This window comes from Ceratotherium simum, chromosome 27, assembly GCF_057802395.1.
Source record: "Ceratotherium simum simum isolate JZ-2026a chromosome 27, ASM5780239v1, whole genome shotgun sequence".
NCBI classification, from domain to species: domain Eukaryota; kingdom Metazoa; phylum Chordata; class Mammalia; order Perissodactyla; family Rhinocerotidae; genus Ceratotherium; species Ceratotherium simum.
In genome coordinates, this window is record NC_141926.1 from 13,353,263 (window position 1) to 13,380,844 (window position 27,582).

A 27,582-nucleotide genomic window follows, 5' to 3' on the forward strand; every position below is an offset into this window, starting at 1 on the left:
AAAGAAGATTGATACATTTGATTTTGTTAAAATTAAGAAATACTGTCCATGGAAACATACCATAAAGAAAGCAAAAAGATAAGCCACAAATGGAGAGAAGATATTTTCAATACATATAATCAAAAGATTTAGTGCTTCTACAAATAAATACGAAATAGACAAATGATCCAATTTTTTTTTTTTTTTTTGGTGAGGAAGATTGACTCTGAACTAACAACTATCGCCAATCCTCCTCTTTTTCCTTGAAGAAGATTGTCCCTGAGCTAACATCTGTGCCAATCTTCCTCTATTTTTTGGATGTGGGACACCACCACAGCATGGCCTGACAAGTGGTGTGTAGGTCTGCACCAGGGATCCAAACCTGCGAACCCCGGGCCACCGAAGTGGAGCATGCGAGCTTAACTACTACACCACCAGGCTGGTCCCTGATCCAATTTTTTTAAATGGGTGAAAATCATAAACAGATATTTCACAGAAGAGGAAGCATATCTGATACATATATGAAAAGAAACTTAGTCTTATTGGTAATCAGGGAAACACAAATTAAGCCCACAATGAAGACACCATTTTATACCTTCTAGATTGGCACAAATTAAGAAGCCTGACAACACCAAGTGTTGGAGAAGATGTGGATCACTGGAAACTCTTGAACATGGCCGGCAGGAGTGTTAACCGTCCCTGGAACATACATCCTAAAGGAACTTCTGAACCTTTGAACATTTTCATATCCTAAGACTCAGTAGTTTCACTCCCAAGAGTATACAGGCTCACATATCCCTTTCTGGAAACCCCTCAGAATTCACAATTCTTCCGATTTTAGAGAGGTAATCCTATGCATTGGGGCGGAGATGCATAGTCAAACACATTGTTATTTCTCCAATGAAACATGCAAATATGCACATTGAGATAAACGAAGATTAATTAAAACTTCATGTCAGTTCTGGTTGGATCAGATTTTTCTGCCATCTGAATTTTTTCAAAACTCTTGGTTTCTCAGAGCTTTTTGGCTTTCAGAATTGCAATAAGGGATTGTAGACCTGTACTTTAGAGAAACTTTTACATACATGCCCACCAGGAAACATGTACAAAATTGCTCAGAGAAGCACACTTCTTACCAGCAAAAACCTGGAAACAACCCAAATGCCCATTGTCATGAGAATGGATAAAGTATGCAGTGTCATTCAACAGCACAAATGAATGGACCACAGCTATACACAACAATATGGATTGACCATTGAAACAATGTTGACTGAAAAAAGCTCATCCCAGGGGCAGCCCTGTGGCCAAGTGGTTAAAGTTCCGCGTGCGCAGCGCGGCCCGGGTTTTCGGGTTCAGACCCCGGGCGTGGACCCGTTCTGCTCGTCAGCCATACTGTGGAGGCATCCCACATATGAAGTGGAGGAGGACTGGCACAGGTGTTGGCTCAGGGCTAATCTTCCTCAAGCGAAAAAAGAGGAAGATTGCCAACGGATGTTAGCTCAGGGCAAATCTTCCTCACCAAAAAAAAAGAAAGCTAGTTCCAGAAAATTACATGCAGTTAGACACCACTTTTATTAGCCAAAAAAGGAAAAGAAATATTAAAAAAATAAGTATGTATGTAACATACATACGTGTGGAATAAAACAAATACCAAAAAGGGAAAGGAATAAACACAAATCTCAGGATGGTGGCTGCCACTGGGAGAGACAGGGCGCTGGGACAGGGGAGTAGAGAGGCAAGTTATTTGCAGGCTTCTAGTTCTTTGGGGTGTAAAGCATTATATATTCTGCTTTACAATTTGCATAAGTATTACACAGATTATTTTGTGTATATCAAATATATAAAAGAATTTAAAAATAAAAAATGGATTATTAAGACCTTTTTTCAAGAAGACTTTTCTCCTAGAATCCTTTTAAGTTAAATGAAGATCAGAGATGTCGGAGGCAAGGAGTCAGGTAATAATAATACCACAGGAAATAAAAATATAAATATTTGTTTGTGGGCATATTGATCCAGAAAAGTCTCATAGGGGCATAGAGGAAGCAGTGACATCTGGTAAAAACTTGAACACAGGGAAAGAGACTGGTAGGAGTCGAGAACAACAGTAAAATCAACAGTACCACGTCCATTCTTTTCTCCTTTAGTCTCCTCAGGGTGATCAATTCAAACAATGCTGCCAGAGTCGACTCCTAAAAGTACAACTGTGGTGATGCTCCTTCCCTGTTTATGCTGAAGCCTCATGAGGCGGAGGAAGCCTGGATCCCTGAGTCACTGCCTGGAGGAGGGCTGCCCAGGAGAACCACCCAAGCCCCACTGGACTGTGATGTGAGCAGGAAATAAACCTTCCCTGGGTTAAGCGACTGAGTTGTTTGTTATAACAGCTAATGTTAATTACCTTGATTAATGCTTAGCAAGGTTATGCAACTTGCTCACAGTCTTACTGCTTAGTGACAGTGTGGGCCCTAGACCCTTATCTGGTTGACATTAAAGACTTGGCCCTTAAATATGATTTCCCTACCTAGACAAGAATAGGAAAAGATTGGGAGAATCATGGGCTCAAACAATTTGCTAGAAGAGAGACGATAAGAGGCTGGGCCATGGTGAAGAAGAAATAGGGGCTCTGGATCCTGACAGTCCGCTCAAGGAGACAGGACATGAGGAGCCAGGACAGGGGGATTCGAGCGAGAAGGTTCTTAAGGGAGAGTATCAGTGATTGACATAAGGCAAGTTTCAGGTGTGCAGAATAGTTGGCGCATGTAAAACATGTGGCCCAGCTAGAGGAAAACAAGACGTGGAAGGTCAGAGGAGGGGAAAGTCAACAAGGAGGAAGAAGTGTGCATCTGATGTATTTGTCTAAGGGTTTCAGAATGGTCTATGGGAGAAAGTGGGTTGGGCTCTGGAAGGATCTGGAAGGGCAGGGGCATGACCATTGCTTGTGGAGTAAAAAAATCACCAAGGGAGGAGAGTCTCTGTGGTTCTGTAAGAGCCAGCCCCTTGCTATGGGGTGAGGAGGAATTTAATGGGTCTGAGGTAATAGGGGACCTGAATTTCTTCCAGCGGGGTCAGCCACTCGTGGACAGAGCACATGTGTGGGTGATGAGGATGACAAGTCAGGGTGATGCTCAGCGGACCTCATGGAAGAAGAAAGAGAAGCCAAAGGTGCCTTCTCAGAAGACAGATTAGGGCTGAAATCACAGACCAAGGAGTCTGCTGAGAAAAGGCTCAGAAAAAGAGAAGTGAGACCTCCAAGTAAGAGACGAATTCAAGGCCCAGCTAACCTAAAAGGCTGACACGCAGAGACAAGGGCTAAACATGTGGTCAGATGGGTGAGCACAGCGTCCGACCCAAGCAGCTCTCAGTGAGTAAATGGTAGCTCCTTTTCCGAGAGCACTGGCATTCAAACTGCGTTCAGGGATCCCCGGGGTTCTGAGGAGGTACCCCAGGGACCTTGCAGGGAGAGAAAGGCAGGAAAGCTCATGTCTCAGGAAGCTCCACCTTTAGCTCTTATATTAATTAGAGATCTGGGACAGAGTCCAGTTGAAAGGAAGGATCTATGGCTAAACACTAAAAAGTTGGAAAAACGATGCTCTTGAGGAAAGGACAATTAAATATATATACTATATGTATAATAATATTCATTTATATAATATGTATATATTATATATTTACATATATATGTATATGTATGGACCACATATATATGGACCATATATACATTTATATGTGTATATGTGCAAACATAAATGTATATATTTTTATGTTATATATTTAAAGGTATAAATATATGTAATATATATATCTCAACAAATGGTGAGGAATCTTATAAAATCACTTGATTTGAATATATTCATGAAGGTTCTGATTTACTTTTGTAAGTACTATTCCACAATATCTGACAATTGGGTATTGTGGGCACACGGTAGGCAATCAACAATGCTGTATTTAAGGAACGAATCAGTGGGCTGAAATGGACACCAGGTAATGCAAACATCTCATATATCTGGACTTAGAATGCGGTTTTTTTTGTTGGAGTGCCTGATCCATGAGTTTGAATCTATGCTGAGAAAAGCCGCCTCTCGGGGACTCAGGGAGCTGTCATCCTTCTGTTGGTCCCTGATCAGCTTTTCTCAGCTACTCACTCTGGGCTTGGAATTGGTCTATCTTTTCTCTGTCTGCTTCTGAATACTCGAGTCTAAAAGATGCATCTTGCTGGACCTAATTGGGTGGGTCCTCACAAATGAAAGAAAGGTAAACAGACCAAATCAAGAAGCCAATAGAGCTCTAATGAAATGTTTTAAGTGCCCGTCTATAGCAAGAGCCAGCAGCGTCAGGCACATCTTTGTGAAGAGTGACAAGTAGTAGAGTGAGCAGTGGGCATCGCCAGGGTCCCCACAGGCCACCCGTGGCTCAAATTGGGCAACGTAAAGAGGGCTTAATAAACGGACTTTACAGAGGTGCGAGTGGGATGTACAACACCTCAAAGGACGGTGCAGGAGCCCCGGGCTAGGAGGAGCAGAGAGATGCTACCATCCCAAGCCTGAAGGGCAAGGGCAGTGGTTTCCAGAACCCAGAGGGGGACACCCTGCAGAGAGGGCTGTGCCTGGAGCTGGGCTTGCGGGGAGGGTCATGACACTCCCACATTGTGTTATGTAAGCTGCTTTTGTGCCTGCATCCCTCATCAGACTGAGAGCCCCTGGAGGGCAAGGGGGTGGGCCCTTCCCTGTGGTTCACCCAGCACCTGGTACTATTCAACTCACTGAGACTCAGTGTTCCTCCCCTGTGTGACACGAGGAATACCTTTTCCACTGTATTTCTGTGAGATTTGTACGAGGCAACTGCAGAAGTCAAAGTCCACATAAACTTGAGCTTTTCTCACCAGCTGTCTCTAAGCTAGAATGAAAAATCTGCAGTGGTTAAGATTCCAGAAGGCCCTCTGCCTGTGGCAGCTGCGAGGAGCAGGATGGAGCAGTGGGCACGTTAGCTGGCTTGCTAAGCCCATTTCCTCAGTCGGCCAATGAAGATACGAGGAGCTGACTTGTTGGTTGGCATGACTATTACATAAAACGCTACATGTAGGGTGTCCAATGTCAGCGCCCAATGTATGTCAGTTACCATTACCATGTCAGGCCACTTTATGTTATATGGGAAAATCGTACTGTTGAAAAAGGCCTTCGGGACTCGGACAATTTACCATCTAAATTATATGCCTTCTTTGGTCCTGTTAAGTGAAAACAAGCATATATGGTATGGTATGATGAGAACTAAGTATTAAAGCCCAAAACCTGCATATAGGAAAAAAAAAAAGAACATTGGAAGGAGAATTGCCCAGATGGTAGCAGGATATTTTTGGCTGACAGGAAGGAGGCGGGCTTTTTAAAAAAATTTTCCCCCTATCAATTTTAAGATACTTTCCAAGTTTTTGTGAGTTTACATTGCTTTAAAATGAAAGTAAAAAATAAACTTTCTTAAAACGTAAAATAAAATTCATGTCTGGATAGAAGACAGCTTTTGAATGTGAGGGTCTCCGAGGCAATTTTTTCAGAACTGTAAAATTTTCTGCAATGTCATAATAAACTATTCTTTTGTATAACTCAATTTGCCCCAGAAAGTTTATCTAGGAGTAAAGATATATCCTTTGAATTTTCTTCTAGTTTATTTTTTTATTGTTTTTTTGGATGCACAGGGTTGATTTTTGGGATATTTTTGCTGTCTTTAAGATTCTCATTATTATTTGGGGTTCTTACTGAGCATGTTTATCACTTGAAAAAAAAACTCTTAATTCTCAAGAGATCTGAGAATGGGATGTATGATTTCTGTATAAGCTACCTGCATTGGGAAGAAGTAACAGTCTGAATTATGGAATTATTGTTAGAAGTCTGATGTTTTAAAACATAACTATTATTGTTCTTTCTGTTACAAAATAAATACATGTTCATAGTGGACTCTTGAAAAACAAAGATATGCCAAAACTAGGAAAACAAAAATCCCCAGTAAATCCCCCTATCAAGAAAAAAAACTACTTACCTTTAAAGAACATCCTTCTAGTCACTTTTCTATGTATAAATGCCCTTCCCCCTCAATGGGATCCTATACATATTACTTTGTATGCTACTTTTTCCCATTTATTAATATACTTGTGAAAGTTTTAACATAAGCATCATTTTAAAGAGCTGCATAGTTTCTCATTTTATGGATGCACCAGCTCTATTTACAATATCCTCTCAGCAGACAGTCAGATGATTTCCACTTTTTAATATTATAAACAATTCTACATGGAACATCCTTATAGCTAAATCTTTGCACACAAGCATGATCGTTTCCACAGGAATTCTTGGAAGTAGATTGCTTTGTCAAAGGCTTTTCAAAATATTAAGGCTTTTGATACACACCGCCCAACAGTTATCCAGAAAAGCTGTGCCAATTTACGCTCCTGCCAGAATTGTAGGAGAGTGCCCTAGAAACCTTCTGTTTTTTTAGGACAAGTGCCTAACCATATTCTTGAAGGCTAACAGAGGAAGGGAAAAAAAAAGAGGGGCTGGCATGGTGGCATAATCGTTGGGTTCACGTGCCCCGTGTGGGTGGCCCAGGGTTCGCGGGTTCAGATCTTGGGCGTGGACCTGCACACCACTCGTTGGCCATGCTGTGGCGGCATCCCACATGCAAAATAGAGGAAGACTGGCACAGATGTTAGCTCAGCGACAATCTTCCTCAAGCAAAAAGAGGAAGATTGGCAATGGATGTTGGCTCAGGGTCGATCTTCCTCACCAAAAAAAAAAAAGACTCCCATGTATAAGACCACGGCCCTCTTTGACTCAGGAGGTCTTGTGACCAAGGTGATTTACAGAAGCATGCTTTTGCACTTGTAAATTACTCTGGGAGTGAAAGAATTTATCTTGGTGAGAGTAAAGAACTCACAGTGTGTTTTCAGGAAGAGGCCCAAAGTAATCCAGGTCTGATTCAGGTCTGACCATTTCCTTGTTGACACTGAGCTCTGAACCGTTTGCAGGAGTTTTTTTTTTAAGTGGTTATTTCCCTCCCAGGCTGATTTTGTTTGCACCCTCTCTCCCTGGCAAACTACCCTCCACCCCCAAACCTGTGATAACAAGATATTCAACCATTTAATTTTTATGTTTTTGGCTACCGTTTAACATGAAACTGAAGTTAATCACTCTTTACAACCTGCGTTTATTTAGATAATTAGGCTGGCTGCTCCTAAGTGACTGTCTCGGCAGTGGGAGCCCCCGGCACCTTGATCTTTGGCTGAGAAGTCCTGGCCTGCCCACACTTGGCCTTGGGATGGCCTTAGCCCAGCCCTTGAGGCCCATTGTGTGGTTTTCTCACTCTCTTAGTAAGGAAATAGAATCCCTGGAACCCACTCAGAAATGTAACTGCAGCAGGAAATGACGTGGCACGGCAGACGCCCAGCCAGGGGAACTTTCTGAAGCCCTGCTTTCCGAAGTGCATGCCCAGGTCTGTGGGAAGGTTCACTTCTTTCTCAGGTTAAGATGCTGCTTCTCTGGTCTTCATTTGGAGCCAATAATGATCCATCACTTTCATATTTTGCTGTCAGTTTGTCTTCCACCAGATGAGGCATGAGTTCTGACAGATCTGACTTGCTAGAAGATCTTTCAGAAATGCCTTTGGGTCAGGACCCTCGAGATAAGACACCAGATCTATCTTTATTTGAATTTGCTGACAGTAAGATGTCACTTCTTGAAGTCTGTCTCATAGCTGGCTGGGTCATCAGTCTTGCCACTCTTCATTTTTATTTGATGGGTGTGGTGGTCAGCCTTTGTATTAGTTTGCTAGGGTTGTCGTAACAAGCACCACAAACTGGGTGGCTTAAACAACAGAAATTTGTTTTCTCTCAGTTCTGGAAGCTAGAAGTCCAAGGTGTCAGGAGGGCTGGTTCCTTTGGAGGCCTCTGTCCTTGCCTTGCAAATGGCCATTCTCTCCCTGTGTCTTCACATGGTCTTCCCTCTGTGTGTATCTGTGTCCTGATTTCCTCTTCTGATAAGGACACGACTCATATTAGATTAGGGCCCACCCATATGACCTCAATTTAACTTAGTCACCTCTTTAAAAACCCTATCTCCAAATACGGTCACATTCTGTGGTCCTGGGGGTTAGGACTTCAACATAGGAATTTTAGGGGGACACAATTCAGCCCATAACAGCCTTCAAGATGGCCCCCAATGATCTTCACCTCCTGGAATTCACACCCTTGTGTAGGCTCCTTCCTCAACAAATCAGAGCTGGTCTGTGTGACCCATAGACTATGGCAGAGTGATGGTGTGTGGCTTCCATTTGCTCTTGTGCATCACTTGCTCTGGGAGAAGCCAGCTGCCATGTCATGAGGACACTCAAGAGACCCATGTGGGGAGAACCAAGTCCTCCCGCCAACAACCAGCACCGACTTGCCTGCCACATGAGTGAGTCACCTTGGAAGCCCAGCCCTCAGATGACTTCAGCCCCAGCCAACGTCCCAACTGCAACCTCACCAGACCCCGTGAGACCCTAAGCAAGACCTGCCCAACTAAGCTACCCCAGAATCTCTGCCCCACAGAAACTTAGGTAATAAACGTTCGTTTCCGTTTTAAGCCATTAAATTTGGAAATATTTCACTACATAGCAACAGAAAACATATACACATTTTGATACTTAGAAGTGGGTTGCTGGGGTAAAAAATCCTAAAAATGTGGGAGTGGGCTTTGGGCATAAGTTGGGAGGACCCAAAGGAGTGTGTTAGTGAGTCTACGGCCTTGAAGAGAAGCCCAGCATCTGTCACCTTTGCACCCAGAGGGCAAGTGCATGTTCAGGGCAGGACTTCCCAACCTCAACAGTGAATGGACACAGGTATGCTGGATGTTTCCTCTCTGGCCCCCGGGCTGCCCCCCAGCCATTGATTTTGGCATTGGGCAGCACCTCCCTTTAGCCCACTGCACCATATAAATGTAATTTTCTGTGTGTGATGATGGGGAAATGGCTGGGAAGTACTGTTCAAGGCCAGGGCATGATGTGTGACCAATGCCTCACCATAGCCTCGCCTGCCCTGGTACATTCCAGATGAGACCAGCTTAGGGCATCGCACATAGAACGTGGAGGCTCTGTCGGCCCTCCTCTGGGCCCAGACTTGGAGGCCTTGCTGAGGACAGGCGTGAGCATCCAACACCTTGGGAATACCCAGTGGGAGCTGGTACTGACAGCCAGGCCTCGGGCAGCCCTGAGGGTGCTGCAAGAGCATGAAGGCGTCACATCATGACTTGGGGGGCCATGAAGTCGGGACACACACCCTGACTTCCACCAGAGGTGTCCCCCTCTCCACCACCACTCAGTCTCTACCTCTTGAATTTATCCTGCATACGAAGTACACAGAATCAAAAAAGCAAGCAACCCTATGTAACAAACCCAATTGTAAGTTCAGAAAAAAGATACTGTGGGGTGGGAGACTGACAGCAGAAAAAGCATAAAGGGTTAATATCTCTACTGTGTCACGAGCTCATAAAAATTTGTGGAAAAAATAAAGATGCCAGGGGCCAGTTAGTTACTAGTAGTTAAGTTTGTGTGCTCCGCTTTCGCGGCCCGGGGTTCGTGGGTTCAAATCCTGGGCGCAGACATATGCACCACTCATCAAGCCATGTGTGGCGGCATCCCACATACAAAATAGAGGAAGAAGGGCACAGATGTTAGCTCAGGGCTAACCTTTCTCAGCAAAAAGAAGAGGTTTGGCAACAGATGTTAGCTCAGAGCCAATCTTCATCACCAAAAATAAAAATAAAAATAAATAAATAAATAAAAAATAAAGATCTCAACAGAAAAAAAAGGACAAAGGCTTGAGAGACAATGTGTGCAAATACAATAACCACAAAAACATGGGAAATGTCCAAGGTCATTAATATTCAAAGAAAGGAAAATAAAAATATACAGTAAGACTATTTTATAACTACTAAATTGGAAACATGAAGAAAAATCATACATAACTCTCCAACGCTGCAGGAAACCCACAGTCGTACATCAGTTTACTCATATAAATTGGTACAAAAAGTTTTTGGAAAGAACTCTGGTGATACGTATGAAGAATTGTAAACAAGCCCATGCCCTCTTTTGATATAAAACTTCTGGGAATTTATCCCAAGGAAATAATCCAGAAGAAAGAAAAAGCTACAAGCACAAGTTCATTATACATTATTTGCAATATTTGAAGATCAGAAATAATCCAGCCACTAGGGAATGGTTAAGTACATTACGGATATATCCTTTCAACAAGCTATTAGGAAGTGATTGACCTTGTTAGGATTTTGCGGGCCACGTGGAAAAACACCCATGATGTAAAGTTAAAAGCAGAATTCAAATATATCTGCTTTAGAATTGCTATTATGTAAAAATTGTTCTATGCTCATCCACCAGGGCTTGGAAAACATTCTAAAAAAGAAAACTCTTTTCAATTTATGGGTAAAATTTGTGGTTGAATCTTTTTCTTATCTCCGTTAAATGTTATTATGGTGCTTGTGCAGAGTGATGACAATAATCATAACAATTATCTTTTAGAAAGAACTGGAAATGCTCTCACTCCGTATCTGAGAGCTAAAGCCATGCTGGGCTGTGGTTCCTGACCGGAGAGCTTCACCGAGGCCCAGCTGGTCCTCACCGCGTGTGCTCCAATGGGGTACCAGAGTCTGCAGGATATGGGGTTTCACCAGACTTCAGCTTACGTGCAAGAGCAAAAGTACACATGCCACCTTTCAGAGGCGCACGGTGCGAGCCCACCACTCGGACCTCAGGCAACCGCCCCCCCAGCTCCTGCCAGGTTCTAGGGTTAAGAAGAAAGAGCCCTTTCCCCTTCTTCAAAGCGCTGCAGCCGAGCTGCAGTAACAACTGGGAACTCGGTGCAGAGATCACACACTGGCAGCTGGGGACCGGATGTGGCCTGTAGGCATGTTTTGCTTGGCTCATACGGTGCTTCAAAAGTTGGAACATTTCACGTTTTTAAAAATAGTCTGGATCTCCAGCATCTCCTGAGAGGTTGGACGCCGTGACAAGACCAGGTCCACATTCCAGGCTGGCGTCCCTCCACCCGCAGGAGCCCAGTGTGGGCGCCTCACTTTGAGGGGCTCTGATTCATCACACATCTCACTCGTATTCACATGGGCCCCTACTCTGTGCCGGGCACTGCCGGAAATTCCCCAGGAAAGGGACAGACACCGTCTCTGTGGTGCTTACTTTCTCCTGGGAGATAGACCATATGCACATAAGTGACTATTTCCATGTCATGAAGATAATCAAACAGGGGACAGTTGGAGAGGGGACTGCAGGGATGAGGTGCCGTGCTGACAGGGTGCCCAGGTAAACCTCTCTGAGATGACATCTGAGTTGATTCCCTAATGACGAGTCAGAGCCGGCCACACAGAGACATGGGGTGAGAACATTCCAGGCCAAAGGAAGAGCTTGTGCCAAGGGCCTAGTGTATGAATGAGTCTGGAGTGCTCCAGAGATAGCGAGGGAAGGAGAGAGAGGGGCAGGATCACAGCTGGGAGACGGGACTTATTCTAATTACAATGGACAAAGCAGAAGGCCAGGGGTGGAGGGAGGTGATGTGATCTGATTTAACTGAAATAAAATGCCTCTGGCTGCTAAGTGAAGAAGAAACCGAGGGCAGGGAATCAGGGCAAAGGGAGGCCAGGAGACCAGTCAGGAGGTGGCCAGATGGTCCAGGTGAGAGAAGCTGGGAGTGGGCTAGGAGCAGAGTGGCTGGATCAGAAATACTCGGTGCAGGGAGCCCACAGGACTTGCAGAGGGAATGCATGGGTAGCCAGTGGGAGACAGAGGGTCAAAAGAGTGTGCTTTTTAAAGTGGGTGATATTAAAGTGTGTTTATACAAGAGGGATAAACCCATGATTTTGTGGGGCAAACAGGCCAGGTGCAGTTTAAAACCTTCATGTACGGTCTACTTGGGCCAAGGAGTGAACGATTTCTTAGCATTCGGTTAGATGGAGAAAAATGTGTCAGCGTGGGCAGCCAATGGTTTGTATTTAGCATGCAGGCACGGTTCTGCCTTGAGCACTAACCTGAAAGGTGAGAACAGAGTCAAGGCTTCCGCGTGAGGCTGGGGCGTGAGATGAATGGGCATTCTCAAGATGATGATATGACCGGGCACTCTCAAGGGCCCTTTCATCTTCCCTTTGAGCCTCTTCCCACTGCAAAGCACAGGGCCAAGGGTCTCTGGCATTTTGGCAGTGGCTCATGAAGGCAGTGAAGAGCTGGATCCTCAGCCTCATGCGTACTCAAGGGGCAACGGACAGAACTTGACTGTGAGGGCGGGAGGGGGGGAGAAAGATGAGCAGGTCGTTTTTGTGACTTCACCAGGGCTCAAGCTTTTAAAACTGAACAGCTAAGCAAGGGGCACTGTCTTCCATTCACGGACCTTTCCCACGTCAACAAGGGTCATTCACGGCATTACAGCAGCTGGCTGATCCGAGGATTCCTCGAACTCTCTATGGAAACCTGTCTTTTAGCCATGGTGTCTGCTAGCGTTTTCTTTGGCTGATTACTTTTCCCTTTAAACCCAACTCCCATCCAACTTTCCAGGGAAGTAAGGCGGCGAGCTTCCGAAAGTCAATCATTTGTCTACATACACAACTACCTACTTGGCTAGCCCACTTCTGCTCAAAAGAACAGCTGAAATAGATGTTACTTATTGCTGCCTCCCAAAACCCATGTGGCTAAGTGAGCTTTAGTAAGCCTGAGAAGTGGGGTGCCCTGTCCCTATATTAAAAAGCGGAGTGCCTTTTTGCAGAAATGCGTCAGATCACCAAGGGTCCCTTATCCAGCCAAGGAAACCAGAGAATATGGGGAGCTGGAAGGGCAGTGATCAGATTTGCCTTTCAGAAGGATGCCTCTGGCCACCCAAGGGAGACTCATGGATGACCAGGCAATGGTCCCTTGACCTCACGCAGGAGCAGGAATAAGGGAGGAGGTGGTGGAGACACTCTGCACACATGCAGGTGTTATGTGAGAGGGAGAATGGAGTTTCAGGAACTCACAGGTCACTCTCTGGGGCACAGGGCAGAGGATGTGCCATTGACAATGGGGAGCCACCCTCACAAGTGCCTCTCTGCCCCGTTTGGCAGCCGAGCCTGTTAAGACGGGAGCCCTCTCCCCCAGATCTAATTAAGAGCAGCTAGATGCCCACTTCGGCCTGCCTTTGTGTCTGCCAGGGCTGCCCTTCAAGACCCTCTGCCACCCTCAACAGAAGGGATTTCCTTCCCAGCACGCTGGGCGAGGGGCCTTGGTGGCACACGGTCCTTTGTGAACTGCTTTCTTGTTCTCTCTCCAGTCTTGCCTGAGACTTTCCCTGGGCAGTTAGGTTACGTTATGTTCTTCTTTTCAGATCCAAGATATTACTTACATATGAGTTTCTTTTTAAAATTAATGTTTAATTTCACATGTGATCCATAAATAAATTGTAGCAATTTAATACCTGAAGGAGCTCATTTTAGATTTTGATGAATAAAGAGCAACTCCTCGGCCTGTTTCACAGCTGGGTCTGTTCTTTCTGGTAATATGGGGGTGGCGATCGGGCTGTTTCATCACAGAGTGGGGTGCGTAATGGTTAATTGTATGTATCATTCTGGCTGGGCCATGGTGCTGCCTGGTTGTTTGGTCAAACACCAGTCTAGGTGTGGCTGTGAAGGTATTTCTAAGATACCACTAACAATAAATAAGTAGACTTTGAATAAAGCAGATCACTCTCCACAATGTGGGTGGGCCTCAAGCAATCAGCTGAAGGCCTTAAAGCACAGACTGAAGTTTCCGGAAAAAGGAATTTTTTCAAGGCTGTAACATAGAAATTCTACCTGGGTTTCCAGCCAGCTGTCCTGTGGAATTCAGACTCAAGATCGAATATCGACTCTTACCTGAATTTCCAGCCTGCCGGCCTGCCCCGCAAATTTCAGACTTGCCAGCCCCCACAATTGTGTGAGCCAATTTCTTAAAATCAATCTCTCTCTCTCGTTCTTTATATATATAGACATAATATATTCTGATATATACATGTATATGTATACCTCCTATTGGTGATGTTTCTCTGGAGAACGCTGACTAATAATAATACAGGACGACTTCGATGGGTGGAGCTATCAGGCCCAACTCTCAGCCATCATCTCTTAGCTCCAAACTGCAGACATCTCAGAACGACGACTCGCTGAACCCTTCTTGACACAGAGCACGCTGGCTACGGTCCAGTCTGGGGGCCTTGAGCCGGCTCTTCCCGCACCTGGACACCTTCCCCAGGCACCTGCAGGCTCACTCTCTCTCCTCCTTCAAGTTTCTACGCAGCCTGCCCATCACTCCATAGAAACGCACTTCTCTATAGCACACCCCTGGCCTTCCCTCTCTCCCTTCCCCTCCTTCTCCTCACACTTATCTGCACCTGAAATACGACATATTAGCTCACCTACTATCTGTTTTCTCATTGCCCCCTCATCCACTGCTGGAAGGTCTGTGCCACGTAGACTCTGTGTTGGTCACTGAATACTCCCCAATGCCTAAAACAGGGTCTTGTATACAGCAGGTGCTCAATAACTGTGCAGTGTGGAATGACTGAACAACAGATGGATTCGGGAATGTGGGGCAGAAGGAGCCCGACCGTGGTGGGTGGTTCCTCCCTGCCCTCGATTTCCCCTCTAATCCATGTACTGGCCACTGCGTGGCTTCCTTCCTGGGGGAGCCGGCACCCTAATTAGAGCCACCTGAAAACACGTATAAAGAGGGGGAGCCAGCACCCTAATTAGAGCCACCTGAAAACACGTACAAAGAGGGGGAGCCAGCACCCTAATTAGAGCCACCTGAAAACACGTACCAAAGGGGGGGAGCCGCTCTGCTTCGGAGGCGCAGACGTCCCTCTCCTGGGTCCTCCTGCCGTAGGTGGCGGAGTAGATGTTGAGAAACTTGGATTCGTGGCAGTGCAGCTTCAGCTCTTCGTCTTCACACACGGTTTTGTTTTTTAATTCATCTGAAGCAGAAACGAAAATGGGCGGCACCATCAGCTTCCCTGGGAAGGAATCGAGAGCGCCGCCCACATCCCGGCCGCTCATCCCCCTGGGGCCGCCCCTGAGAAGGGACAGTCGCGGGGGCCCTGCCCGCCCATGGGGGTTTCTGACCCTGGAGAAGAAAGCCGTCTGCAGGGAGAGGGTGGGAAGAACCCATCGACAAGCGCAGACCAGGCATTGCAGTAAGGTGCAAACAGAGGAGAGATGCCAGGTGAGGCAGGCGGGGCTTGCTGTGCTAAGTCCTGGCCGAAAAGGAACTTTCTCTCCCTCCCCACTTGAGGTCCCACATTCCTTCATTGAAGGGAATCCTTCCCTAAACGTTGGCTTGGGACCCACAAAGGTAAAGACCATGAATTACCTGATGGAAGATTAACCTCTGGAGGGAGCCCAGTTAAACCTCACCGCCCGACTTCCTAACATTCTAGCACCCGGTTTACATATTTACAGAGAGAGAGATGATATAAAAAGCAAAATTATTTCCTTTGCTGGGAAAGGGGAAAAAACAAGGCACGGAGTCTGTGAAGAGTCGGTCTTCAGAGAAATATGAAGAGCCTGCCCCCAATCTGGTGCACCGGGAGCAGGTGATGCTCAGACTGACGTCATGTTCCAGGGTAGGACCATCTGAACCAGGTCGTACTTTGTTCCCAGAGAATTTCATGAAAATTTGTTTGTTTAATCCAAGTGCCATGGTAAAATTTCCCTTTGCAATGTCATACAGAGTTGACATTATGAATGCACTGCTGAAAAAAATATAGTTTATTGCTTTTTCTTAAAGAGTGAACCAAAAAACTATTCAATTAATAAAAATGTTTAATAACAATTTGATTTTTAAAAGTAATAATAGTTAACACTCCAGACACAAAAAAACACATAGCGCATGATTCTATTCATATGAGCTATCCAGGAAAGGCAAACCTATAGAGACAGAATGAAGGTTGGTGGCTCCCTGAGGATGAGGGCTGGGAACACAGAGGGACGACAGCAAATGGACACAGGGAAATTTTTTAAGATGATGGAAATATTCTATAGCTGGACTGTGGTGATGATTTCATTACTCAGCACATTTACCAAAAATCATTCAATTGTACCTCAAAATGGGCAAATTTTATGCTATGTAAATTATACCTCAATAAAGAAATTTTTAAAATAACAATAGCTACTATTTAGTGAGCATTTCCTCTGAACTAGGCCCTCTTCTAAGATCTTTAAATGTATCAATGAATTTAATACTCAAAACAGCCTGTCTGAGAACCAGCTCTTCATATCCTTTGCATGTTGTGTTTTTAAGTTTTAGAAACTGTTTGCAGCAGTGATTCAGATAGTCTGGATGTGAACTTCTGTCTCTTATATGTTATAAATATCTTTTCCTAGCCTGCCACTTAACCTTTGCAAAAGCAAAGCAAACCAAAACATAAAGGGAACCATGGCCATTTATTTGCATGTGTGGTTCTCTCTCTACCCCCCAATGTTTTGAAAAGAAAAATCATGAAAAAATGCTAGCCCCACTCTATCACCTCCTGTCCTAGTTTTCTCTATTTTGAAATGCAACTATCTTTCAGCCAAACAAGAGCAAAATTACAGGAACTGCTCAGGTTGTCATAGGCTGCCTGGGATGGGGAGGAAGACTATGTTAAGAGGAAGGAGAACTAGGCCACCCCCCACCCCATCACACACACACACACACACACAGACACACAGACACACACACACACACACACACACATAGACACACGCACCCATCTTTCACTTCTCTTCTTTCCTGAATTGGAGGCGCAGGCTGATTCCAGGTCCCTAATAAACCTCAAGCCAAAGTTTTTCAAATTGTGATTCGAAGCCCATTCATGGTTCATGAAATCAGTTTAATGAATTGTGACCAGCAATTTTAAAAAATAAAGAATAGTTTAGAAAACATCAAAGGCATCACGTGAAGAAGGATAAACACTATGTTATAATTTTTAAAAAACTTTTCAGTCGTGTGTGTTATGCTGGGCCAAAATGTCAAGTACTTTTCTTACTCTGGGTTGCAATCAAATCACTTTGAAAGTCCCCACCTGAGGCCTTACAGGAAGGCCTGAACAGTTAACGTTAGGGTGACGGTGGCTGGTGGGACCTTTGGGGACCTTGTATCCTAGAATCGGTGATGCTTAAGCCCCAAATTTAAAACATGAAAGAAAATAATTTCCAAATATAAATTCTACTTTTCAGTAACTTGTAAATTCCCACACCTTTCTATCCTAAATTGAGAAGCAGCAGTTGGCATGCACGAAGGAAAACTTTTTAGGATCTCAAGATTACCATCAACTTTGGTGCTGGTAATCTTGGCACTGTTCTTCAATATGTGATGACGGAAACATTCGAGGTTAATGAAAGGTGTGGAGCAGAAACCAGGTTACAGATGCTCAGAAAATCCCCACCCTCTCTAGTATCCCAACATACACAAGGAACCATCAGAGGAGGAAAAGTTGAAGTGGTAACTAAGCAAATGTTTCGAATTGCCCTTTACCCACTAACTGGAATCTTAATATAACAGTTTAAATTTAGAGCCAAGAAAAGTTTTGTTTTCTTTTTCTAAATAAAAAGAACACTGAGTCTGACCCTGACATCAGAGGGTTTGCTTTTGGTGAGTCATATCCGCCCTGGTATGAGTTTTTCAGTGCATTTTATGAGGAAATGCTAAATCCCACCAACTGAAATATTGCCTGACTTCAAAGGCCCAGAGTGAACGATGGTCTTTGATGCCAAACAGAGGGCACGGGTAGAAACACCAAAAGAGCTCAGGCTCCCTTGCAACCAGGAGAATACCAAAAATGTTAAGAATGCCTTCCAGTGATAGAGTTCGCCAAAAAGGAGAGCGAGAGAAGGCAGGATGAAAACGCAGCCTTATCTCAGCAAATTGGAAACTTCTTTAACAGGAATGGTTTCTTTCTTTTTTTTTTTTAAATTGTAAGAATTTTTTTTAAGGTATGTCATGAAATGCATTTATTAGCCACCATCTCTCTGGTGTATTAAAACCCATTCATTCAAGGTAGCCTTGATGCCCGCCAAACTCACCCAGAGTAACCCAACACCCACACGCAAACCTCCAGTGATTTGTCCCCAGATTATGGGCAAATCATCTCCCAGAATGGAGGGGCTGTGAGTGTCACATTATGTGCTTGGGGTTACTGTTGTGGGATGTTGAGTCACTTGGTTCTTTGGGAATGTGCTAATTCACTGTCGCCTAAGAGTGACATTTCTGAATTCTAACAACGACAGGATTACTAACATAATTGCTACTTTTGTTGGAGAATGAGAATTTGTTTTAGGGCTGGGTTAGAGGCTCAATGGTTTCAGATTAGAAAAGCTATGGGCAGCCTTCCAGAAACAGGTCGCCAACAGCCCTGTGGCTTGGGATGGGGAGAGTGACAGGAGCCTGGGCAGAGGCAGAACATGACTCTGCTTAAACGACAACAGACACAAGTGATGTGGGCCCTCCACTCCTTTTTAATAACACAGACATTTGCATAAAGCAGTGGCCTTTCAAAGGTGGGCAGGAGGAGCGATCTGCCATGATGGGAATAATTTATTACTGACGTTATTTACAATTATCTGGTGCATGGTGATATCAACAAGCAGACAGCTATCTAGTCACATTTATTGTGTTTTTAAATTCTCTACAGACAGTGCACCCTGCTATTGCCTGCCCCCAGGGGAGACCACATCCCTCCGATCCTTGATATATCACTGCCTTTCAGTCATTCACATGTTTAGCAAGAATTAGTCTGCCTATTGGAAATAATAGCCATCAATTACCAAGTTCAACCCCATGACAGGTCCTGTGCTAAGCATTTTACATACAGCACTGGATTTTTACAGTCTTTATAAGAGCTCTATGCAGAAGGTGCATTATCTTCATTTTACAGTTGAGTCATGGAGCCTCAGAAAAGTTTCCCTACACTGTCCAAGGTCACACAGCAGCTACACAGTGGACAGGGATATGAACCTAAATCCGAAGCCTTACTGAAACCAAAATTCCCCGAAGGGATGAAGTTTAGGGAGGAGGTGAAGCATGGTGCACACTTGGGGAAAAGAAGGTTCCAGTGAGGACTGCTGGCGAAATAGCTCTCCAAACACCAAACATACAAACAAGCCCTGATTTGTAGCGTTTGCCAGTTTCCCTGGTGTAAATACTCCCATCACAGCAGATTTCACTGCACACAGGCAGAGGTGGGAAGAGATGTGCATCACTGGCTCTCATGATCAGAGCTGGCTCCACGCACCCCTGGAGGCAGCAGCGAAGCCTTTGACAATCAGTGTCAGGCAGGGGCTGGAACTGGGAGGAGGGAGGAGAAGAGCCTCAGGAGGTGAGAGGGCTGCAGAAAAAGAGGCAGGAGGGGTGGGGACAACCTCACTTTCCCCTCTATTTCACAGCAGCAATAGGCACCACCTCCCCAACTAGAGGTCCACCTCAGGTCACCAATGTCCAGGTTACACAAGGTCCTCTGGTCTGAGTGTTTGTGTCCCCCTAGAATTCATATATCGAAATTCTAATGCCCAAGGTGAGCGCATTAGGAGGTGGGGCCTTTGGGAGGTGATTAGGTCATGAATGGAAGTAGTGCCCTTTTTTATAAAAGAGACCGCAGAAAGCTCCCTTGCCCCTTCTGCCATGTGTGGTTATAGCAAAAAGACAGCCGTCTATGAGGAAGTGGCTCCTCAGCAGACATCAAACCTGCTGGCACCTTGATCTTGGACTTCCCAGCCTCCAGAACTGAAAGAAATAAATTCTGTTGATTATAAGCCACCCAGTCTATGGTATTTTGTTATAGCAGCTGAAACGGACTAAGACACAAGGCTCTGCCCCTCTAATCTGTTATACATGGGCAGCCAGAGGGGGCTTTACAACCCCAACTGAGCACCGTCCCTGCTTAAATGCTGTGCACAGATAGAGTCCACCTCCCTCCCCGGCCGTCAGGGCCCGGGGTCCTGGTCCAGCTCCTGCTTGCTCCCTCCAGCCCGCTGCCCACTCTGGCCACAGGCTCCTGTATGGAGTGCTCTTTCTGCACCCATCCCAACCCCTGCGGTTCTCAGCTCCATCATCACTTGCCAGGAAAGCCTTCCCTGAAGCCCTGCTGAGGTCAGTTCCTCCTTTGAGCTGCTTGCACAGTACCAAGGTCACAGGGGTCTTCTTTAGATGTTTTTGCACAGATATGGTCTTTCCGGAGAAAGGTGATATTTGGCCTAGGACCTACAGGACGAGAAGGAACCAGCTATGCGAAGATCTCAGTAAATGCTCGCTGGATGAAGGAACGTTGGAAACTGCCCAAGATGGAGCCGCCATCCAGGAAGCCTCTGCAAGATGTGAGTTCTCTTCATATCCAACACCTAGCCTAACACCTGTGCACAGTAGGTGCTTAGTAAGTGTCTGCTGAAATGAAATTATAAACAGACCTAACCACACGCCACAGTAACAAGGCTGTGGCCCAGCACTGACTTATCCAAGGTTCTGCCAATTTCACAAGGGCCTTTTTACTTCTGTTAGAAGCTAGTCCTTCCCAACTTTTTATTAGAAGAAATTTCCAACATACAGAAAATGTGAGAGAATCTCACCATAAACAGTTATATTCCCACTACTTAGATTCTGCAATTGTTGACATTTTGAACGAGGGCTGCTTTTAAAGGGTTATCTTTTTCACCATGGAAGAAGGGTGGAAGAGAATAAAAAGGCAAAGCTAAGGTAGTCAAGGGCGTGGCCAAGGGCATGGCCATTTTTTGAGATTCAGCCGTGGGAGGGAAGCGACTAAGAACATGGAGATCTAGAAGTGATTTTCCTGAGTCTACTGAGTGAGGCAAGAGCTGATGAGAATCCTGGAGTGGGTGGGGGTAGGCCGTTCTGCAAAGTTCGGGCCTGCTTGTGGGTGTTTGTGAGTGTGTGTACGTGCAAGTATGCGTGTGACAGTGGGTGTATAATAGACTGTATGGGTGTGATAGGATGTATGTATGAGTGACTAAGTGCGTGCGTGATCAGTGTGTGATAGTGAGTACGTGTGTGTGAATGAGTATGTATGTGGGTGTATGTGTGAGTGTGAATGTGCATTTGAAGGCACGGTACAGAAGCAGAGCCTTGGGGCAGTTCTGAGGTATCTGAGCCCTAGCAAGGAAAGGCTTTTAGCCAGAAGCCTGGATATTTGCCAGAAGGATCCAAGGCTTTCTCTGCAGATGTGCACTCGAGACTGTTACACACCTGTGGCCCAATGCCTCACCCACCTCTGGCATCTGGGCCACCAGTGATGGGGGCGATGCTGGGCTCCAGAGGCAGAAACCAACAGAGAACAAAATGCAAAAAACAAAAATAGTGGCATTGGGGTGGCAGCGCAGAATTTGAAAGATTATTATTCCTTACGTTTTGGTTAAATGTCGTTGCTATAACATTGCTTTCTTTTCCATAAGTTTTCGAGGATTACCAGGAACCTCTAACACTGCAATTACCTACAGCTTCTCTTAGGCAGACCCTCCACGCCTGGAGGTGTGATCTACTCACTGGAGAGCAATTATTTTTGGCCCGCAATGTGTTAATCTGACGCACAAAACTGATGTGCGTCAGAAATGGCCAAAGTCAATGCAGAACAGAGCAAGAATCAGACTAAAAGAGGTTGCTCCAGCTGGGCCCTCTTCCTCTTTTCTTCTCCTTAGGAAAAGATACTGTGTACGGAGCCCCTGCTGGAGATGGAAGTGGGAAGAAGCCAGTTCATGAAGATCTGAAACCTTGGGCTCAGGTGGCAACCGTGCCACCACTGCCCCCCTTGAAAGAGCAAGCCGCCCTTCAGCTGGAGGTGAGCCTCAGCAAAACCTCCTCTGAAAAGGAGAACCGGTTCCTCATTTTAAGGAAAAGCACCGGCAGCCTCCTGCCACCCCTGCTATTTTTAGCATCGGTACAACTGAGTTTTACATATTAGGAAAGATTTTTAAAATTCAAGGATTTGTAAGAACGCACATGGATATGTGGGTGTACGTACACACACACACACACACACACACACAAATACACACAAACTAGAAAATTGGGTAGGACGGGGCCCCGACATTTCTATTAAGAGTTTCAAAGTCAGATGAATGCCAATTGGCAGAGAATTTTTGTCAGGGTATGAATGACACAGGGAAGCCACACCCCAAACACACTGTCCCCCTCGAAAGTTACTTACTAGGTTGGCATTTAAAGGAGACCCGGAGGTATTTACTGCTCCCTGGACAAAGGTCAGGTCCAAAAACACGGCTATTGACTAGGAGGTGGCAGGCCCGCTGGTTCTGGCATTCATCCAGCACCTTCTGAAATGAAAGGGTAGAAAGGGGATAGGCTTGAAAACCACACACAGTGTCTGTGAGACCCCACACCCGGGCTGCTCTGGGCTCTGAGGAGAAAGGGACACCTGCCTGCCTGGCCTGGGGTGCACATGGAAGACCTTCGCGCTGCTATGAGCTGTGTCTAAGATGAAAGGAAGCACACACACGTGGGTGAGCAGGTTGGCTCCCTGTCTCCCTGTCTTTCCAGATGAAGAAACCTGACCCAATAGTGCCAGGTCCCCGTCAGAAAACCAGCCTCGGATTCACCTCAAGTGGCAACGCTGCTGATAGTTTTGGCAAAAGCTACACCACAGAGTCTCCAGAGGATGTGAGCAAGATCAGAATGTCTTAGAGTGTCAGGCTGGAAGGGACTTGGAGGTCCCCTTCCAGGAGGGGTCCCTTGACTTGAAAGCTGAGAGAGCTCTGTGGGGAGCAGGAACCATAGTTATAGCTCCCCATCCTTAGAAACAGCCCGACACAGGCCACAGGAGAGCTCAGCGTTTGGGGAGGCCTTGGAGACCCAAACCCCAACACAGGCCAACAAGAGAAAACTAAGAAGCTGATTTCTGCCCTTGCCAACCTCAAGGGCATGGACCCACTTCTTCCCTGTGGAGCGATTTTCTTAGTGGAAAACTCAGGCTTTCTGTTGAGCATCTGGTTTAAAAGCTTTCCTTCAAATCTCTCTCTCTCACCTGGTTTTGTCCAGGCAGCTCACTCCTTCGTGAATGAATCTGCTCTCTGGAAGCTCAGGGGCCACCCTATGCTGAGCCACAGAAAGACCCAGCATCTCGCTGCTGTTCTCCCAGTTCCCTAACAGAACAAGCCCTGCCCATGACCAACACAGAGGTCCTACACTTGGTAAAAAGGACACCAGGCCCAGTAAAATATTCTCAAGAATCTACTTACTACAGTTGGACTGAATTTAGCGCAGATTCACGAGACTACGTGAGTCGCCATGTTCTCATGGTGGCCCATGGAATATCTCCATGAGGGATGCTGGCCCTACCAGGTATCACCTGTCACCTAGGGGTCCAGCGGATGTGTATAAAATCAGGAAAAATGCTTACAGAAACCCCGAGGACCCCCAGATGATGGTGCACTTTGTCATGGCCAAGGGTCATCACGAAATGACTCAGTCCTTGGAGAGCTCTGCGTGTTACAACCACAGAGTGGAACTCAAGGCAGGGCTGTTTCCAAACTGTGTTACAGCTGCAAAGTGCAGAGAGGAGGACTTCCTGTGAGCACTGAGTCCCAGGCTGGATCAGCTGAGGTGCTCCCATGCCAATCTCAACCTGTTCTCACCTACATTAAGCAACCTCCCTCTGAGGAAGCATCTTGCCTCAGCTCCCAAATCCAGTCTAACAGACAAGAAGTAAAGGATCTCTTGATCTCTGGATGAAAGAGCAGTGCACGGGGATGTTTCTGGCAAACACACCCTCCAACAACATCAGAATTGTGTTCACAGATGCTAACTTGGCCTGGTTATGGGAACATCCTCTTCCCCCAGGGCTGCCTGGCAGAGGCAGGCCCCATGCTGGAGGAGGGTGGTGCCCATGCATTGGAGCTCCAAGTGCCAGGACTTCATACTTTCACAAAGTAGGCACTTCCACCCTGTTGGCACTGGCCAACATTCTTTTTATGTGTCTAGGAGGGCAGCAGACAGCCAGAGTACCAGGGATGGGTGGGCAGGGCAGTTGGGATGACACATGGGGCAAGCCAACAGGGATAGGGCTCCTGGAGTGGCACCCAAGGGGAAGGATTGGGGTAGGGTGGGGCGCACAAGGAAAGGAACTGCTCTCCTCCAGGAGCAACATGCTGTCTCTCCTCAGGGCATAGAAACCATGTCCAGGGGATTCATTCAAACATATTCCTTTGGCTACTCAAAAGTTGGTGTCTTCACCAATAACATGACTACCCAGAAATGACGATGCTTGGAATGGAAGCAATAAATGGTGTGAGAAATAGAAAAATCCTTACATGATCACAGTATTTTTGCTTCTCCTCTTTTGGCCTTAAGGAGAGCTACACAGCATTAAAGCTAATTCCATTTCTCCTTAGCCCTCCTAGGAAATTTATCTTTACCCACATTTCCTATGATAGACAAAATCAAACACACATCTAATTTGTCCCCTGCTCTAACCACACTGACTTCAACGGATTCATATGGAACTTTGGAGGCATTAAAAAAATCCAAGTGATTCCATAATCTCGGCCAATAGCTATAAATGTTGAGGAGCCAAGGACAGTAGAGCAGAAGTTGCTTGGATAATTGAAAGTCATGAGTGGTCTAAAATCATCATTGAAATATTAGTTTTGACCTTCTCCTATACCAAATCTTTCCCTGATGCCAACCAAAAAAAGAATGACTCAGCACCCTCACCCCCAATTCCTGGTGCTACCCAGTAGAAGGATGAATCAGCAGAGACTGCCCAAAGTTGCTCCAAACAAGAATAACATGATTATCTACAACTGGAGAAGCAAACCATCAAAACACAAAAGACAATTATCAATATTTCCCTTCCTGGAGTGCGTTCTCTAAGAAGTTGATCATGACCTCAGATGTCCGCCTCACAGAGACCCTTGTGGTTTTCACTACAGAATCCACAGGCTTTCTCTCTCTAGTGGGGTACTGATGGGGGATGTGGGTCCAGAGGCTGAAGCCCAACATGACTGTACTTCGCTTTACTGCACGGAGGAGTACGCCTATGAATAAATTCATACGGCAAGTATTTTCAGGGAGCTCTCCAGGAAGTAGGAATTCTATTTAGACTTGTTTGGTAAAGAATCCTTTTGAGAAGCAAATAATAGCTCACTCGCCAAATCGGTGATTTGTATAAATTGGGATTTTCGCGCATCAGGTTTGTTTTGAGTGAACTATATAATCATAAGTATATATACAGAGAGAGAGGGACAGAGAGAGAGAGAGAGAGAGAGAGAGAGAACCATTTTACCTTCTTAAAACATCTACAAAAGGCAATACCTGCAATGTGGTGGGTGCCACACAGGTTGAGCTGTCTTCCCTCTGGGAGGCAGGCTGCTGGGCACTACACATTTGGTGATCTTGCCCGTAAAATGCCGACTGGACACTTATCGTAGAATGCCGAGGGCACTGGAGAGTCAAATGGTCCCCGTCACAGGCATAGGCGGTGTGGTTTTGCAGGAGTTTGGTGAGGTAACCTGGAAAATATTCAGCCGGGTTACAAGAGGCCCAGGAACTCACCACTCCTTCACCGATTCCAGAGCAGGAGGACCTCAGCTCCCCTGGGGAAGGGGCTGGTCAGTCAGGAAGATGTTGGGGACCTTCCTTAGCATCTCCCATGGAGAGGACACCAAGCTAGGCCCGGAGCGGGACTGGGAACCGTGGTCTGGGATGGCTCATTGGAAGGCTCGGAGGGCTCTTTCCCTTCAGGAAGCACTAAGGGATTGGCCAGGAGCCAAGAGGTCCTGAAGCATCCCTATAAAGCAGGAAAAAACTCGGAGTGGGTGTCCACTGGGCATGTAGATGCCTGTCCTGAGGGAGACGCGGGTTCTCTGACCTCCCCCAGTTGGGCCAGGCTTTCCTGGAGTGAGGAGATGCTGTTTAATTTTAGGAAACCACTCCTGGGCCTGCCACAGGCCTGGAGGGGCAAGGCAGGACATGCGGCACAGGGTAAGGGACTGCCCCGAAGGGAGGGGACAGGCTGGATGGTGGGGCTCTGTTATGGGTCAAACAGCATCCCCCGCAAATTCACGTTCACTGGGAACCTCAGAATGTGACCTTAATTGGAAATAGGGTCGGTAGAGATATAATTATTTAAGATGAGGTCATACTGGAGTAGGGTAGGCCCTTAATCCTATACGACTGGTGTCCTTACAAGAAGAGAAGAGACACAGAAGGAAGACAGTCATGTGAAGACTGGAGTGATGCTGCCACAAGCCAAGGAATGCCAAAGATTGCCGGCAGCCACTAGCAGCTGGAAGAGGCAAGAAAAGATTCTTCTCTAGAACCTTCAGAGACAGCATGGCCCTGCCAACACCTTGATTTCGGACTTCTAGCCTCCACAACTGTGAGAGAATATATTTCTGTTGTTTTCAGCCGCCCAAGTTTGTGGTCATTTGTTACAGCAGCCCCAGCAAACTAATACAGGCTCCCCCTCCCAGCCTCCCTGGTCCCTTCTCAACCCGGCTGGACGAGCCGCGAGGGCCTTGGGCTCTGAGGAGCTCCGCCGATGGCCTGGCAGGCGCGGGTGGCCTGGACTGTTTCTCAGAAAGGAGGAAGGAAGGTTCATCTGAAATGTAGATTCCTTTCCTCCTTCTCACACCTCATGAGGTCAATCGCAAGGCGCTGGGAGGGGAGCCAGGGACTTTTCGGTGAGGTGTGTGGGAGCCGGGTTTGGCAGCCCTCCGTCTCTGAGGGGGTGGGGGGTGGGGTGGGAAGGAAGGCAGCCTCAGAACTCCCCAGTTCCCACACAGACGGGCCTGTGCTTCAGTCATTCCTGTCAGGTTTCAAAATCCTCTCGGAACCTTAATTCTCTGCAAAAGGCACCCACCAGCTCCCTGGGCGTCCCTGAAGGTCACAGTAAAAGGGACTGAGACGGTCTGCCACAGGGTGGGCACACTTGCCAATCCGCGGATGAAGTCTGGGAGCACCCACCAGCACACTTAACCCAGATCTTTGGTCTCTCACTGCAACTCCTCTTTTTCTTCCCGCCCTTGAAAACCATCATAAGAACAGCCAAGAGACCAGCTACCCTGAGTTAACTGCACTTAGAGAAGCAGCTCGAGCAGCAACACTGACATCAGGCACCAGGCACGTGAGTCAGGGTCCTGCTGGTTGGAACAACACCGTCACTCACATGGTGCACCCCACCAGGCGCCGAGAGAGGCCAGGCAGAGACATGGTGGTGGTCCGAGGGCCGCAGGGCAGTGTCTTCCTGCAGGACACACAGGTGGGCCCTGATAAAGCCACGAGTTGTGAAAGTTCCAGCCTCCTCTGTGGGATCTCAGAACCCTGTTATGAGCCACACCAGGAAACTCAGGATCCCCCAGGCCAGCCCCCACCCTGAAGCTCCCCAGGCTGGTACCCCTGTACTTGGGTCTCTTCAGCCTCGTCATTAAAACTTTCTAGTGCAGCACCCCACCATTCACCAGGACCATGCTGGATGACCAGCTAACTAAAACGTTCAATTAATTCCAGGACCATGACTTTGGCTTAATGTTTAGGGTTTGTCCAAAAGGCCATGTGTTACTCTAGCTACAT

General features: G+C 46.5%; 1 protein-coding gene across 2 annotated transcripts in view; it reads right to left on the bottom strand.

The window, feature by feature from the left end:
• EVA1C (eva-1 homolog C) overlaps positions 1 to 25,505 on the bottom strand; it is a 49,348-nt gene extending 23,843 nt beyond the window's left edge. For both annotated transcript variants that reach the window (XM_087417824.1, XM_004429559.3), the window contains exons 1-3: positions 25,324 to 25,505; positions 22,205 to 22,328; positions 14,837 to 14,989 (exon numbers count right to left, since the gene is read on the bottom strand). In XM_087417824.1, coding sequence (XP_087273950.1) covers positions 14,837 to 14,989; positions 22,205 to 22,328; positions 25,324 to 25,395 — 349 coding nt within the window. In that variant the 5' untranslated portion in view covers positions 25,396 to 25,505. The remainder of the gene's footprint in view (positions 1 to 14,836; positions 14,990 to 22,204; positions 22,329 to 25,323) is intronic.
• Between the last annotated feature and the right edge of the window lie 2,077 nt (positions 25,506 to 27,582).